Below are 17,463 nucleotides of genomic sequence, written 5' to 3'. Positions count from 1 at the left end.
ATTTAATATTCATGCTTGGAGTCAGAGTGGGCCTGGGAAGAACCTTTATGTTTGCTGCCATCACTTAAAATAACATGTCTAATGTTTCTAGGAGGAGGTGGAGGTGTTTTTGGCTTCCTTGCCCCTTCAGAAACCCACAGTCTAGGCTTCTTCTCTCCAACTGGCTTTAAACACAACCCCACCTCTTCAATGTGATCTCCAGGAGGTTAAATGACAGGAGTGTGAGGGCTGGATGCTCAGCAGCTTGGCAGACCTTGCTTGCATGTTTGGTTTGCAGGAGCAGTGGTTTTTGTTCCCATGGGCCTATGTTGGGACTTTTTCCAAGACACCAGAGTGGTGCCACCACACAGAGCCTTGCCTTGGGAGGAAATGCAGTGAGGTCCTGCACCCTCTTTTCTCTCCCTATGAAGTAGTTGCCACAAAATAGACCCCAAGTGACCACTTAGGTTAATCACAAGCCTGGATCCCCCTAGGACACCTGGTTCTGCTTTCCCCATTTAGAGAAACTAATTCAAATTCCAGCCACCAAGCCAGCATCCTTTCTCCCTACTGAAGCAGAAGGACTTGTTGCAAAAACCAAACTGTGTTCTTCATGGAGAAGCCCATGGATCCCATAGCCCACTTCAAATGTGTGTTCTCCTTCCCCTGCTTTGCTTCATTAAAGTCTGTAAAGCCAAGTCCTGTCTGGAAATGGAATGTTTGTGTTCCCTAACCAAGTAAGACAGGGGAAGTTCCTTCTGTATTTCAGGTTTGGGGGGGTTTCCATCACATGAACTGAGGTCATTAGCACCCCAGATGCTGTGGTAAGGAACCCAACAGTCATTCCTGTTGTGATGGCTGGGTCAGAGCCACCCCTGTGTTTCAAAGGGAAAAGGAGGCAGCATTAGTGAGCCCAGACAATTCACTGAGGTTTGGGAAACTTACCTTTATTTTCTTCCTGGCTCTGTCACCATGACAGGAGGACAAGCTGCTTCCCATCCTTTGGTTTTCTCATTCCTTGGAGGTATCTGCTCTGCCAGGCAGAGATTGCTGGGCTCTTCCTATTGCTTAGCACCTGAGGGGAATCCTGATGCTCCCCTGGGCTTGCTGCACATGTGTTCCCCCAGGTGTCTTCTACAAAAGTTGACTCCAGGCAGAAACCCCATCTCAGGGATGAAAGCTTCCTGGGAGGCTGCAAGCCACACTCAGTTCTGCAGCAGTGCTCTGCCTAAGGGAAATGTGAGGGGATAATAACATGTGCTTAGGCATTTGGACACAGCATGGATGGTGTTCCATGCCAGGGGGACACTGCTGGACTGGGACATGGGTCTGACAGAGAGAGCTCCTCTTCAAACCTGTCAGGCTGCAGAGTCAGCCCCAGCAGCTCCTCAGGAAGGCTGGAAAAGAGCATCCCATGATGCCAGGAATCCCATCATTACCCCATGCTGCTGCCTCCCAGCCTTGCTTGGAATCGAGGGCACTGTGCCAGCACAGGTGGCATTTCAAATAACATTTCCCTATTATACCTATAAAACATTTAGGCCGTAAATGACCCAGCTCCATTGTACTCATCCTAGACAAAAAAAAAAAAAAAAAAAAAAAGAAAAAAAGCCTGAAAAATGAGGATATTACAGGCCCAGCACCCATTGTGTTCTCCTGGAAAGCCTTATCAAGGCTGGGAGCACAAAACTCAGCCTGATTCTGGTTTGACTGAAAAAGCTCCTCTGGAGAGAGGAGGATGAAGGGGCTGTCAGCACTCACTGAGCAGCTCGGGAAGCCCAGGGACTGTGAGCTTATTGTTCAGTTAAAATCCCCCCCTTGCTTCTCCCCTCCATCCCAAGCTTTCAGATTTATAAAAGACCATTAAAAAAAAAAAATCAAGAACTTTTTAAAGCTTATCAGGGAGATTTTTTGCTCTCTAATACATCTTATCTTAAACACAATCCCCTAATGGCTTGTTCAGTGCATTCCAGCTGACAGGGCTGCTGGGCATCTGGGATGCTCTTTGCTGTGGTGTAGAAATCTGCTTGGGGATTTTAAGCCTTATTTCCTAGGCAAAAAAAGCCTCTGTGTGTGTCTGTCCATCTGCCCCCAGCCATATTTGAGCCCGTTCCTCTCTTTAGAGGAAGAATCTGCAGAGGGATAATTTAGCATCTTGAAGAGGGTGAGGTGGAACCAAGGGAGATTTAGGGTGAGAAAGCATAGAGCAAGGTTAGAAAGGGTCCAGAGACCAACACTACAATCTGATCCACACAGGCTGAAAGCCACCTCATCTGGAAAAGCAGCTAAAGCCTGAGGAAAGTGCATTTATGCATGTAAATAAATAAAATTATATTTCACTGTCTTCTCTGGCGTGCTGTGAGTGCAAATGTTTGCAAAGCTGTGAGATCCTCAGTTGAAAGGTGCTGTGAAAGTGCAAAGCATTATTAATACCCTTTACCTTCCCATAATAGAGCATGCATTCATTCTGGGGAATTTCTGGACATAAACCAGACAGCTGCAGAATGACATTTCTTGAAAGCATCTATGATTTATTTTCTGCTCTTTAATTCCATTTTGTATTGAACACACATTTGTCATAGGGCTCTTGTTCCACTGGGTCTTTTAAGCCTAAATCAGACTTGGTTTAGGGGACCTGATCCTTACCTCATACAAATTTACTTCTAACTTCACTGTGGCTATTTGCTGATTTACACCAGAAGAGGACCTCAGCCCAACTCTTTTAATTGAATTTCCATAGCAGGGGAAGTTTTGGTGTAAAATCCAAGTGGGTTTCATGACAGAGAAGACTCTCCCTGTAAGCATCTGGCTGGGCTCTGTAGGATCTCTTTGAGCCACCGGGTGTCAGGTCCTGGGGATGATATTGTTTTTGCAGAAACCCGAGGCTCTGGATAGGTTCCCTGGCTCTGCCTTTTCCATTTTGTTTTAAACACGTTCAGCTTTAGAGCCTGGAAGCTGGGAGGGCTGGTGTGGTTCTTTCACGTTGCACGAAGTTTTGTGAAAACAAAACAAAACAAAAGCAGCTTAGTGGATTTAAACTTCTTTTTTTTTTTTTTTTTTTGAAGTATCAGGGTTGGAAACTTGCACTAGGTGAGTGAACACGTTTCAGTAGCAATGCCTGTGTGGTTAACTGGGATATTCAACCCTGCTGTACAGGGAAAAGAGAGGCAAAGGGACTCACCTGAGGGATGCAAAACCTGGGTTAAACCTGGGCTGAGCCACATGCGTGCCATCCTTCCAAGCTGGCATTTGGCTACAAGGAAACCCATTCTGAGAGGTCTGGAGTGATAATTTGGACCAGGTTTAGCCAAACTTATCTGGAGAACCAAACCTCTAGCCTGTAAAGGCCAAGGTGCCACAGCAATGCACACCTGGTCAGCACATCTGATTGTAATACTGCTACTTATTGGTTAAAAACCCCCTCAGGAGCTGGGTTTTGCACTGGTTTTGTGACACTGAGCAAAGCAGGCTTCTTTTCTGTGACAAAGCTTCTCCATCTGAAGGAGAAGGATGAGCATCTATCCAGCTGATGGCCCCTTTGTTTACTCACAAGATGCTGATGCATCTGGATCAACCAACCCATTTGTAGCTGCCAAATACCTGACCACAAAAAATCAGAGAATATTGAAAATGTTCAATGAGTTCTGCTACTGTTTGGAAAGGAAATATTTTCCCTCATTTTAAAAAGACTTTTTTTCTGGTGGAAAATTGCTACCTTTCCTTTTAACAGGATCATCATGTAAGTGACATTTCCTTTAAAACTGCATCCTGGTAAAACAGGGTGGAGCCAACCAGGATCTGCATTCACATCTCTGTGAAATTTCTGAGGTTTTGCTTTTCTCTCTCACTGCACAAGTCTTGGGTTTTTTTCAAAGTATTTCCCAAAACATTGCTCTAATAGCTCGAGTTGTAATACTTCTGAAGGATATCCCAGGGGAGGAATGAAAGTCAGAGCCTGGCTGCAAAGAGGACATGGGAAAAGCCACTGGTTACTTTAGACTTCAGCTCTTCCCTCCTGAATTCAGTCACTGATGAAGTTAGGATTTGCACAACGAGTTTCCTGCAAGGAAAATGCCACCCATGCAAGCAGCAGATTACTTAAAACAATGACAACTGCTGAGGACTGAGCTTGGGGATAAAGTTCCCCTGCAGCATCAGGCTGTGAGCCAGTTTCCAGCCCTGTCTCTCCTTCTCCTCCTGAGGACAGCACAGCCAGGGCTGCCAGCTCCCTCCTTCACAGATGTCCCAGTGCACTCTTTGTACCAGGCTGAAACCGTAGGGGTTTGTTTTTCAGTCTGATCTGGTTGCAGTGGGGTTTGTGGTTTCTAGTAAAAAGAGAAAAAAAACAAATAAGTAAAATAAAAATAAAAACAGGCAGATTACATGAGCTCTATTTTCCCTCTGTCCCCTCTCTTCCCTCCTCCTTTCTCTCCATCTCTTCCCCTCCCCTTCCCTCTCTCATCCCCTCTCTGTTTTCCTTTTCATGCCAATAACTAGAAGGCTGTAATTTCAAAGCTGCAGCAGCTTTCCCAGCACCAGGAGGAATGTGCAAGTGCCTGGGATGTTTGCACAGGGAGCTGGGCAGCCCTGCTGCAGATCCAAGGGGGCAGAGGCACTGCTCACCCCCTTCCAGCAACACAGGCAGAGGGGTACTTTAAATTTCACTTGAGAGGATGTTTGTTCCTCTTTTTTTTCTTCTTTAAAATAGCTTTTATAATTGTGTGTGTCAAGCCATTGGCCACCCTGGGTTTTAAAGTCACCCTTGATTTTCTGTGAAATAACAAAAGGGTTCTTCTCATCCTCCTTTTCTGCCCGTGGTTATCTCAGGATAAGAGCAAAGGGATTTCCTTGGGGTAGGAGGAGCCAGATTCAGAGAGTGCTCTGACTGCTGCTTCATGATCAGGACATGAGCATTGCCCAAAAAAACCAGTCCCAACCCTTGTGCTCACAGCCTGTATTGACCTTTGTGAGAGGCCCAAGGAGCACAGGAGATACATAATAGACCTGCATGTCAGTGGGGACCAAGATATGGGACTAGATTCTTGTAAGATTTTTTCTGGGAAGAGTTGATTTCAACCCCTCTGTGCCTGTTGTCTTTTGTCATTAGATCCCTCCTATGATGCAGTCAGGAGAACAGGATGGGGCAATAATATGAATTCTGGCCTCACCAAAAGTAAGTTCTCCCAGTGGGAAGCACAAATTCTGCAATGGAAAACCAAAATGAGACTGTGGGAGAAGACAGGCATGGCTGGCTTGAGTAATGAGCATCAGAAGGGCAGAAGATTGGGGGAGAGTCAGGAAGATAAGAGCTAGAATTATACTGTTAAAAGAAATAGAAATTGACACAAATACTTTTATTACTGAATTGTGTATTGGAGATGAAGGCACAAACCTCTAATAATTTCAGGATTTGATTAAGAGACCAGAAGCAAACCCTCCATACAAACACAGCCTCCATGTTAAGCACCCAGGTGTAGTCAGGTGTAGTTATTTTAGGGACAGATACAGAGAGCTTGGGCAGATCCTGAACATTTCTTAGAATCATAGAATCATAGAATCATAGAATCATAGGGGTTGGAAGGGACCTCGAAAGATCATCTAGTCCAACCCCCATTTCTTACTGCTTTCAGAGAGATTCCACAGAAATCCCCAGGGCTCCCACTGCAGGAGCCCTACTCACCCGACTTCTTGTTTCTTACACTGGTTTTACAGTGTCCCTGAATTCCCTCTGGGTGACATCTCACTAGAAACTTCCATTCTCTCTTCCTAAAGACCATATTTTAGCTAAAATAACCCACTGGCACCCAGCCACCCTCTGCCCTGCTCCCACAGCTGGGGCACATCCCTGTGCAGCAGGGCAAGCTGGCACACTTGGCTCTCAATGGGATACTACCAGGTGCAAATAAATGCAGCAGAACCTGGCTGTTGTGTTTTATTTCCTTTGCTTTGCAGCTTTTGGAGCTACACATGCTCCAAACTCTTTGATTTTATAGTTTGCTGTTAGGAGAAATGATATGAAGAGAAGGCACATATGCTGAAGTCATTTACAGACATGGCCGTGATGTTTTCAACAAAATGTTTGATTTGATGAACCCCAAAGATTTTGCATAAAAAGATTGCTTTAAAAAAGAATTTTCATTTCCCAAAAAAATGGTAAAAATCAAGTTCCAATGTGGAAGGTTAGAATTCAAACAGTTAAAAAAATCCAGCATTTGGTTCAAAACATGGGTGTAAACTAGAATGGAAGATGCAATAAAGGACAGAAAATCAAAAAAGTATATACTATATATAACAATAAATACAGACTTTTTACTGCCTCATCTGCACGTTTTCATTTTCCAATGAGATTTTTGATTTCTAGTGAAATCTCTTTGGTTTATGGTGTGATCTCAAAACTATCAGCTTTTAGGCTTTGAAAACCTTTCCATTCCCTGTCACTACTATTCTTGTTCAATGTATCTCATAATTCTCTTGTTCTCTGTTTGTTCCTCCCCCTCTGTTCTTGCACACCTAAGATTTTTCTCTGTCTTTACAGGCCCTCCCGTCGCAGGGACACAAAATGTGAATAAGACAACAGAGCAGCAGAGGCCCCAGCCAGGTACAGTTGGCTTTGTCCCCACTGCATTTGTTAATTGGGTTGGTACCAGGCAGGGTGAATAAATGTGGCACAGGACCAAGAGGCAGAGCCTTGCAGGGAAGTCTCAGTAATGACTCAAGGGTGACAATAACAACTCACTGAGAGCAATTGTTCCAAACCAGTCCTGCTGCACCTTCCCAGCCCGAAAGCAACGTCCCCATTTCAGCTGCATCTCCTTTGAAGCATCAGGCCATGCTGTGACACAGGTCAGGAAGCAGTGAGGGGCAGGGAGATGTTTGTGCTGCAGCAGTGGAGTGTCTGCTGGTTACCTCTTCACCTCTGCTGCAGCCATGTGCGAGGGAAGGAGATCCAAACAGAACCAACAAGGCTTCCCCTGCGTCAAAGAAAACCAAATAAAAAAAGCAAACCCTGTTGGGCAGCAAGCAGTAGTGTTTCCTGCTAGTTTCCCAAGGGGCCTTTGAAAAGCTAAATACCACCTTCTCTGCTTTGCACAGCTGCTTTCTATCCTTTTTTTTTTTTTTTTTTAAGAGGTTGGTTCTTTTGGCACAGATTCAATCCACGAGCAAATGCTATAGATCCAAATCACCAAAACCAGAGAGAAGCAAAAGAGAAGTGTAGAGATTAGGGCTGAAGAGGCCCCACAAAAAGGGAAAGAATTCCTAATAAATGCATCGGGGGGGTTTCAAGAAACACTCAGCCTCATTGGAGCCAGTGACAAAGCTCCTGCTACTCCCGTTTGTCTAATGCTCTGCTTGACTCAGTAAGGGAGAGGTGGGTGAACATCTCAGTGACCTCTGAGGGAAGCAAGCTGCACTGCTAACAAATAAATTTCCAAAACCTCATCTGCTGTCCCACTCTTTTTATTAAGAGAAATACATATGCCCCTAAGTTGTTCCTGCTCTACTGTCCCACATTTCTTTTTCACAGTCTGTGTTTTGTAGTTGACACATAAGTGCAGGGTATGTCTGAAGAGATTAGGATCTTTGAAAGCAGGCAAGTCTGAAACCAATGCCAGAACCACTTTGCCATTTTGGATTCCATAAATAATTGGTGGTTGTTTGCTAAAAAAAGAAACATGGAACACATCGAGTCTATTCCAGGCCCTGGGAGAAGAGGCAGTATGAGTAAAGAAAGGAAGTTAAAATTCGAAGTGGTTTCTAGAATAAACAATAATGAATTGTTGTTTGGGTTTTTTTTGATAAAACATTTTTTTAAATAGCTTTTTGTTGGTGTGGGTTTTTATTTCAGATCCCTATCAAATCCTGGGGCCCACCAGTAGCCGTCTTGCCAATCCAGGTGAGTTCATCTTCACATTTCAGACCACCATTAACAACAAGTTTTGCTTTCCTTCTGATCTCCTGCCCCACTCTGTGCTGGATGAGGAGCTGCTGTCCTCTGTCATTGGGGTAGGATGTGAGAGCCATGGACCTGAGCTGTGTTCTCACATAAAAACTGAGGAAAGTAGTGCAACAGCATCTTTTTCAGGACAAAATCACCCTCCTGAAAGTTCTCACCCCAAACCAGTGTTACTCTAAGGAGAGTTTTATAGGGGACGTAAACCTTGGTCTCTCAGATTTGCAGTACAGGTTAGTTTTTCTCTCTCTGCTGTGGACTAGCACAATGGAAGGCACAAAACATCTCTGAAAGTCACCAAATAATAACTGCCCCTACCAGGTCATCTGCAGAAAACAATCCCTGACTTTGGGGAATAAGATCTGGAGGAAAAAAATGCTTGTAAAGAAGCATCTTCATAAGGCTCTTTACTATTAGTGTAACCACACCGAATAAAAGTAGGAGTCATTCAGTCTGGGGAAGAAATAATCTTATGTAACTCAGCTCACCAACTGGAAAGAAAACTGTAGGTATCCAAAACAATATCCATGGTAAACAGTAAGCAATAGAGAGCTGCAATACACTGTGTCAACCATTCAGTTAAAAATTGTGCAGAACAGTATGCTCGGGAAAAAGCCTGTTTATGAACAGCCCAAAGAATTTAGGGCCAAAGGCAACCATTATGAAATCTAATCTGACCTCAGACTCAGGAACAGAACAAAGGGTTGACTAACTTGTTTGCTGGGAACAGTTTATCCATTCCTACGCGAGGCTTTCTAAGGCTTGAAGGAGCAGTTCCCAGTCCAGATCGAGATAGCCCTTCTGTTTCCTGCCTTTGTCTTTGCTTCTGAGCAGGAAACACCGTGTCATTTCCTTTCCTCTTTGGCTCCCTTCTCGCAGGGAGCGGGCAGATCCAACTGTGGCAGTTCCTCCTGGAGCTGCTGTCGGACAGTTCCAACGCCAGCTGCATCACGTGGGAAGGGACCAACGGGGAGTTCAAGATGACGGACCCTGACGAAGTGGCGCGGCGCTGGGGGGAACGTAAGAGCAAACCCAACATGAATTATGACAAGCTGAGCAGAGCCCTCCGATACTACTACGATAAGAACATTATGACCAAAGTGCATGGCAAGAGGTATGCCTACAAATTTGACTTTCATGGCATTGCCCAGGCTCTCCAGCCTCACCCCACTGAGTCGTCAATGTACAAGTATCCGTCAGATCTCCCCTACATGCCATCTTACCATGCCCACCAGCAGAAGGTGAACTTTGTACCCTCACACCCTTCTTCCATGCCTGTCACGTCATCCAGTTTCTTTGGAGCAGCCTCACCATACTGGACCCCCCCTGCAGGAAGCATTTATCCAAACCCCAACGTCCCTCGCCACCCCAACGCCCACGTATCGCCTCACTTGGGCAGCTATTATTAGATGCTTTTATCTTCAAGTGGCCTCTACCAGTCTGGTTGGACTTTTTCTTTCCTTCTGGGATTTTTATGATGTTTTAGGGAACCCTTAATGGATAATTGTGGCCTTTCCGGGGAAGAATTAAAACTGGATATTGGTTATTCCTGGATCAAACCTTTTACTTTTGTAACTTTGCCTCTTGTGTCTTGGACTGAGAGATGGATGCTTCTTTGGGCCAGTACTCTGCATTTTCTTTGGGTTTTTTTAATGTTTCTGTCCTCTGTAGGAATTGATGATGAAGATTGTTCACCATTACCTGGAATGATTGTTAGCTCTTTGATGAGAGAAATTTTTAAGGATTCGAAGGTTTTTGACAAGACATAGATCCAACTGTGGGTCGTAGGAAAAGATGACTACACGGAGTTTTTTCTCACTGTGGAGAGGGTAGGCAATTTGATCAGTGAGCGGAGGACGCTGGGCTGCAGGGGACTGCAACTGGAATCTTAGCTTTAAGGCAGATGAGGATTTTCACCCAACTGGAAATTAAATATATATATATTCATATATATATATGCACATGTATGTTTTAAGAAGTAAAGGGCATTGAAGGAACTTTTCTAGAGCGTACAACTTCGTTAGACTGGGTATTAACTCCAGAAACATCAGAAACCAGAACAAAAAGTAACCTAATGTTGAGCACAGACATTCCTTGAAAGCAAAAGTGAAGTAAAATAAATGACAGCAGATCCCTGAGCTCTGCCAGAAGAGTCTGAGGGACAGCTCCATGCTTCGGATTCGCGAACGCTGTGCGTTTGTCAGACCATCATCCCAAGGGTCAACAAAGCAGAAGGCAAATTACTGTATAAATTATGCAGAGTTATTTTTCCCTATATTTCACAGTTTTAAAAGGAAGATTAAATAAAACGAGTTGACCTCGGTCACAAATGCAGGTTTGTTTTTTACTATCAGCTCAGTTGTTTGTGGGTTGTTTTGGGTTTTGTTTTTGTTTTCTTTAATGTAATTTGTACATCTTTTCAATCTGTACATTTGGGCTGTAGCTTTGTACGTTTTTGCTTAAAAAAAAAATTAAAAACTAAGACATGAGTAATGTATCGGTTGGAGATAGCCTTGGTCCTGCAATTGGATCCCTAAATGACCCCCAAAGTAGCCAGAAATCTTCCAGATTTCCCTGGGTTTGTCTGGAGTAGAGTTTTTTCCTTGTATTAGCCTGTCATAGTTGTCTGCAAATTAACTACACTTAGCTAACATGTTTGCATCTAAGCTGATTGGAAACAGGCACCAGCCTTTTAAAAGCAGCTCCTGAAACATTTTAGGATTCTTTTTCACCAGAATCTTGAACTTTGGAAAGATCTTCACCACTCCGTGGAGAAAATTATTGAATGCTTCTTGTAGCATTTTTTAAAAACTTTCACCAGGGGTTTTTATTTACATTTTAAACATCCAAAAAGCCTCAGCCATCTCTAATTTTGCACATGTTAATTTGATGATCCACAAATGGTGGTTTGCTGCCATAAACAGAAGGGTAAACCACAAGCATTTGTGTTTTAGAACAGATGTTGGGGGTGGGGGGGAGTGTGTGATGAGACTTCCATGTACAACCTATTAGCTAAGTTGTATTAACTGGCAACCAATTAACAGGATCACAAATATCTAGTCTAGACACAACCTCTGGGACTCTGGGTGAGTGCAAGATCTGGTCCATGTGCATCCGATTGCAGGGTGAGTGCCTGAAACCAGAACTTTCTAGTCTGCTCATAACTTTAAACAGAAGCACTGATGCCATTATTTAACAAAATGGAAAAAAAAAATAAGATCAAGCTAACCAGTTTAGGTCTTAGTGCTTTCGGGATGTTTCTAAGTAACATTACTGCAATAATCACAAAGTTTAAGTATGAAGAAATTACCCATGGAAATGGGGCTTTTGCTACTATATATATGCAATGTACTTTTTGGATATTAAAATATATATAATTTTGCAAGTAATCTTGGTGTTTTTTAAAAAATGTATTAAGTGTTACAATGAAACTGTTGTATGAAGAGGATGATGTAAAAAAAATGTGACAAAATAAATGGTGGTTTTCTTCTCTAAGGTATCATATGGTCCCACTCTCTCCCTCCCTTCTCATGCCTACAGATAAAGCATGAACGTTGCCTCTAAATTAAATATAGCTAAAAAGGAAAACAAAGCAGCTCCACAGTAGAGGCAATCCTAACCCTTATCACTATAAAAAAACATGGACCTCCTAGCAAATTTCTGTCTCTGGAGCTGGTGTTGATCAGACCTAATTTAGCCATTGAAGTGTCTAAATCAGAAACCTGGGCTCCATCTTTTGACCATGGAGAGAGAGAGAGAGAGAGAAAGTGGCAGAGTAGCCAGAGCTGAAGGAGGTGAAGTGTCTTGCACGAGGATGGTGGCAGAGCTGGGAGCAGCCCCTTGCCCGTGTCCCAGTGATGCCAGGACACGCAGCCTCCCTCCCCACCACAGCCTCCTCACCATCTCCATCTCTTTGCTCCTCAGAGTACTCAGGAGTCATTGGCAGAATGTAGGTCTGTGTTACCAGCCTGCTGGTGTTTCTCACCTATCCCCAAACCCCAGGGAAAGCCAGTGCTCCAAAGCATTCCTGAGGTGGAGTAAGAGGCTGCAAAAACAAGGGCTGCCAAGGAATCTTCTGCTTGTGTATAAAGGTCAGGCCCAGGCACTTCCTGTATTTTTGCAGACACACGGTGGTCCTGAGAGATAGCTTGATCTTTCTGCTGATTTGATAAACCCTTAGAAATCCATAGCTGCACAAGTACACCATTTCCTTCCTCCACACACAACCTTTTGTTGGGAAGTCTCTAGTACAATAGCTTCCACCAGCTTGATTAGCAAGGCTGGGCTTTGAAACTGAGAGATGTTAGTGTGTGCTCAGCCACCACAGAGCTGCTCCCTTTGTGTATTCACCCATAGTTGCTCAATTTAGTCATTGGAGCACGTGTGTTTTTGCTTTTCTCTATTGTTTGTCACTTTACTGCAATCCAGATGCATTCTGGCTACGCATCAAGAGAAATGCAAGGATTTTCTTTTCGTACAGCGTGCCTGCCCCCTTGCCAGGAATAGGAAAGTCTGAAGACTGAGGCTGCACAAAAAATAACATCTAAAGGCAGAATGTGAAGGTTATCAGAGAACAGGGATGTCTTTGATAGCAAAATTTAGTCAGCAGGATCCTTGGTCAAAAAAAAAAAAGCGGCTTTTGAAAAAAAGATTTAAGAATTGTCTCTTTCTGGCTGTCCAACTTGCAACACTTTAAAGGAGATTGAGATGGAAGTTGATCAGCAGCAGCCACAGCTCAGGTACTGTCAGCCTCTTTTCATTCTTCTCTCCAGTGCATTTGCTAATATTTAACTTTAGACAGAGTTTGCCACCCACTGGAGGCTGCATTCCCATGGAATAAAAAGAACTTGGAGTAAAGAAACCTCACACCAATGCCCTAGAGAGCCTCAGGCTGGTGGGGCACTTCCCAGGCGTTTTCCTAAGATCTCAATACATCTACATTCCTCAGGAAAAGAAGTAATGACACCCAAATCAGAGTAGCCCCTTTGGACTCCCCAATATTTGCCTGATTTTGCCATGTTGGAAGCTCTGGGGGGGTTTTAACAGGAGGGATTCCCCCTCCCAACCCAAGTTGCTGGTACACACTGAGAGAAAATAAACAAGGAATTTGACAGTACTAATGCTACTTCTTGCTTTTCCCAGGAGGACAAGGCAGATGGAATCCAAGTATTTCAGGCTTAAATCAGAAAGTTTACCAAACAGCTGGTTGGGATCACATGGTTGTGAGCTGTGAGCCAGCAGGGATAGGAGAGAATCTTCTCAGCATTGAAGTTCAGAATTCAGACCTCACCAGGAAGCCCTGCTCCCATTGAGTTCACTGGTAATGGAGCTGTTAAGTTCTAGTGATCTCATGTATGCCAGTACCTCTGTTCTTCTCCCCAAGCTCAAACACTGAACAGGATCCAGCTTAAATATCCCAAACTTGAATTACATTTGCATTTTGCCTGCTATGAGTTGATTCTATATTAAGTAGAAATGGTGACAGCATCACAGCCTCTGAGCTCCAGTTGGGATCTTTGTGGCATTTTGTTTCTAATTTGAGATGTTCCTGTATCATGCCTGCCTATGACAGAAAGGGAGAAGGTATCCTTACTGCTTCATTACAGACATCAGGTTTAAAACCTGCTTGGAATTATACACTGAAGAGATGTTTTTACCTCCACCAGATCACTGCTTAGACTCTAGAGGAGGGCATTCCCAGCTTTAAGCACTGGTTGGATGCTCTGAGTGAGGAGATGCCAAATCCTTTCCAGAGATGACTCCTATCTGTAATCCTTGTATGCCAGAACCCATCCTCTTACACACCTAGGAACTGTATTTCAACCCCAAGGATGAATTTCCAAACCCCTGTGGGTTTCTATCATGCACCTATTGCAAGGCAGAGGGATCTCCCCATGCTAAGAACTTCCCCTTAGTAAGGAGAAGGAAGGATTTCTCACTACTGCCCAAAAAGTATCCTCCAGCCCTAGTGAGAGGTTAACTATGTGGGAAATTTGCCATAACTTCTGTTGTTGTGAGTAGCTGATGTGAAGCTGGACCTAGCTGGTAATATTTTATGTGCACTCTTACTGTTCCCAGTGACAGTAAATGACTCAAAGCCTGAAGCTCTGCAATAAAAGCACTGATGAACCCAGCTGCTGTTTCCCACCCCTACTGTCAGGAGAAAAGAGCCATAGGTCTCTAAACTCTGGGTTAAAGGAGACAGCTTCGTTTTATTATACCACTGCAATAATAGGTTCATTTTTTTACAGGCTGTTTTGCTGTGCTGAGACAGGATTTTTAATGACCTCTATGAAGTCAGTGTCAGCCCTCAGCCTGGCTGGGTTCCCCCCATCAGACTGAGTGTGGCTGCATTTGGTGTTAATTAGTGACACGTCAGGGGCTGTGGTTTATAAACTCACTTCAAAGACCCTATTTGTGTACTTTTTGCACAATACCGAGCATAACATATATGTTATGATTTTCATCTGTAAAAGCAGATGCAAAAAGAGCTCTGACTTTTCTATCGTAGTAGGAAAGAATTACGAAACCCTCAGCTAAGGTCATACAAAGAATGGCACAGGACAAGAGTTCAGCTTGTGTGTCGTGAAATTTTGGTGACAGGGGCAGAAACCCCTGCGTGGAAAGCTCTGAGTCTTCTGTCACAAGAAGGAAAAGGCCACCCAAGCCCTGTCCCATGTCCCCTGATCAGCGGGGACACAGCTGTCCCTAAGGGGACACTGCACCCCAGTGCTGGCCCAGGTGTTAGGGGTCCAAGTGCTGACCCAATACTGACCCAAATGTTTGCAGCTGAGCTGCCCCTTAAGCCAATGTTTGCAGCTGTAGAAAACAAGCAGGGAACTTTTTTTTTTTTTTTTTTTTTTTTTTTTTTTTTTTTTTTTTTTTTTTTTTTTAAATCCAGAGGAGGGAAGCGAGCTGCTCCTTACCTAGAAGGCAGAAGAGGTTGAAAATTTGTATTTTACTTTAAGTTCTTGGCTGTTGCAGGAGGAGGACTGACCCAGGCACTCTGGCAGTTGGATGTCCAGCTCTTTCAGCACAAGAACTTGCTTCTTCCTTTCCAGGAATTGCTGCAAGCTTGTTTGCTTTGGCTTTTTATTAAAGTTTTTGTCTCCTGGAGCTGCCCATCGCGCTGCTAGGGCCTGCTGTACCTTCCCTGCTCCCCAGAGGCCATGGGTGCTGCAGGGTGCCTGGGGCCAGCACCACCTCGGTTGGGCAAGCGAAGGAGGTGGCTACAACCCACGCCCCGGTTCTGTGTCCCCTGCAGGGCTCGGGACACCCCCCGGAGAAGCTAAAACCAAGGAAAAGCGGGGGGAATTGGTGCCTTTGGGGGGGGGGGATGGTGCTGGGAAAAGGCTTCGGGAACTTTCTCCGCCGCGCACGCGGCGGCCGCGGGGCCGGGCACGCGGAGCGGCCGTTAGCGGTCAGGTCTCCTCAGAGCAGCGGTCCCGGTGAGTAAGCCCCAAAAAAACCCTTTTTGTTTGTTTGTTTGTTTTTTGTTTGTTTTGTTTGTTTTTGGTTTTTGTCCCTTCCACACCCCCTCCCGCCCCGGGCTTTGTGAGGGGTCGGTTGGTCCCGTCCCGCCTTGTCCGCCTTTCCTCAGGCGTGAGGTGGGTGCGGTGAGGTCCCCGGGGTGCGTGAGGATGGCAGAGGAGAAGGGTCCCGAGGTGCTGGCAGCGGGGGTTGCGAGGCTCCAGGCTGGGGGTCTGCCCGCCCTCTCCCTTTAGGGACTAAGGGGCTGAGGATCCTCTGGGGGTGCTTGCAAAGCTCCCGGCTCAGGAGCACGAAGGGATGGATGTGCTTGGAAAGTCGAAGTACCCTCAAGTGAGACGATAGTTTTTCACGCATCGCTTTAAGTCAGCCCGCTGCCTCAGTTTCTGTAGGGTTTGTAATGCACCAGGAACACTTCCAGATCGCAGGGGGGCTTCAGCTGCACAGGTGCCTTTGGCCATTGCTGCAGAGCAAACGTGGCACCAGAACAAAAAGCTTTCCCCAGAGGGTCTGTGGTGTTGCCCGTTTCTAACAGCTGGGGAAACTGAGGCTCAAAGCAGGGTACAGGTGACTTGCTCCAAGTTACAGATGGAATATAGGTCTCCCCAGGCCCAGCCTCACTGTTACTCCCCCTCCACCTACTACAGACTCTGTTAAGGGTGCTTTAGATGCAGACGTGATGTTTACAGCCCCCAGCCCTCCACTTACACATCACCTCTGAATTCACTGCCGTGAATTAAAGCCTCCCAACACTTCTCTGAAGTGCCTAAATATATCCAACTAGCAGAGCTCGTTCCAAAAATAAGTCACTAACTGCATTAAACTTTGTGTAATAAAATAAGGAACGGCCCCAATAAATTCTTGCTTCGCGCTTTCAGGTTGCCATAGTTGGCTCGGGGTCGTGTGGAGCTGGGAGGTGATCCGGAGGTACGGGCTGCCATCCAGCGGCAGCTCCCGGGATCGCTGGCATCCCTCTGGCAGCACCCCTGCCTCCTCTAGCATCCTCGGTGTGAGTTGGCACAACTCACAATGCGGTCACTTAGTCTCTGCGGAGCTTGCTAGGGATGCAGTCACCCACGAAAGCAAGGGCTTCGATATTTCCCATGAGTAAATTTGGCTAGCAGCATGCAAATGGAGATGCAAAGTGATGATGTCTCATTTCCAGCCTCCCCTTGCTTGTCCACCACCCTGGAGTGGGGGTGATTTATGTCTGTCTTTTGCAGCAGTGCATTTGTTCATGTCATAAGCTTTCCCAGGCAGATGCCCCCAGGATGTCAGCTTGGCCTCAGCAAGCACACCGTGTCCTATAGCAGCCTTCCTCACTCTTGTTCCAGTGACATTGTCACAGGATTATGTGTGCTTGAGGGCCAGGGAGGGTGTTGTGACAGAGGTTCTCCAGGCTGCAGGAAGAAGCTGTAGGCAGAGATTCACCAGAGGGTTTAGGAACTTGCTCAGCTTCCCCTGTGCCGTGGCAGGGGCTCTGCTCACATCCCTTGTGTTGTGCTGTGGTTCCTCCCTGCTTGTGTGGGGAACAGGAATTGAGCCAGCACGATGGCTTTTCAAGGCAGGGGTGAATTGAAGGGGAAATAAAGGCTCTTCCTAGCTGAATTTGTGAGTCTAACCACATCAGTTTGCTGCCTGGGGAGAGAAAAGAGGATATGACACCTCAGCTGCTCTCACTTGTGTCAGGGCTTTGCACGCTGCTGACTTGTTTATGGGGGAGTAGTTGAGTTTACAGGGAAGTGTGTACAAGTTATCCAGGCAATTGCTGGGAGCTGGTTAGCAGTGGTCTGCCACATTCCAACAGTGCAAGTCAGTATGAGTATCTAAACAGTCTGCCAGGGTTTGTTTGTTTTTATTATTTAGGGATCTCTTCTCACCAGTTACTACCAAAGAGTGTGTAGTGACAGCTAACTAGCATATGTAAGTTTACTAAAAGCAGTTATTTTAATTCATGGCCTTTTCTTCAGCAGTCAGCAGGATGCCTTATTCGTTTGCCAGCAGGAGGGTACATCTATTTCAAAATGATTGAAATATTATGCACA

General features: G+C 45.3%; 1 protein-coding gene across 5 annotated transcripts in view; it reads left to right on the top strand.

Annotated features, from left to right (window-relative positions):
- Positions 1-11,429, top strand: part of FLI1 (Fli-1 proto-oncogene, ETS transcription factor) — an 86,917-nt gene extending 75,488 nt beyond the window's left edge. For 3 of the 5 annotated variants that reach the window (XM_071768850.1, XM_071768855.1, XM_071768851.1), the window contains 4 exons: positions 5,087-5,152; positions 6,515-6,577; positions 7,826-7,873; positions 8,810-11,429. In XM_071768850.1, the coding sequence (XP_071624951.1) occupies positions 5,087-5,152; positions 6,515-6,577; positions 7,826-7,873; positions 8,810-9,339 (707 nt within the window). In that variant the 3' untranslated portion in view covers positions 9,340-11,429. The remainder of the gene's footprint in view (positions 1-5,086; positions 5,153-6,514; positions 6,578-7,825; positions 7,874-8,809) is intronic. The other 2 variants (XM_071768852.1, XM_071768853.1) reach the window with 1 other exon arrangement.
- Positions 11,430-17,463: the final 6,034 nt, after the last annotated feature.

Source organism: Heliangelus exortis, chromosome 26, assembly GCF_036169615.1.
Source record: "Heliangelus exortis chromosome 26, bHelExo1.hap1, whole genome shotgun sequence".
NCBI lineage: Eukaryota > Metazoa > Chordata > Aves > Apodiformes > Trochilidae > Heliangelus > Heliangelus exortis.
The sequence above is the reverse complement of the archived record's forward strand: the minus strand, read 5'-3'. Positions and strand labels throughout refer to the sequence as shown.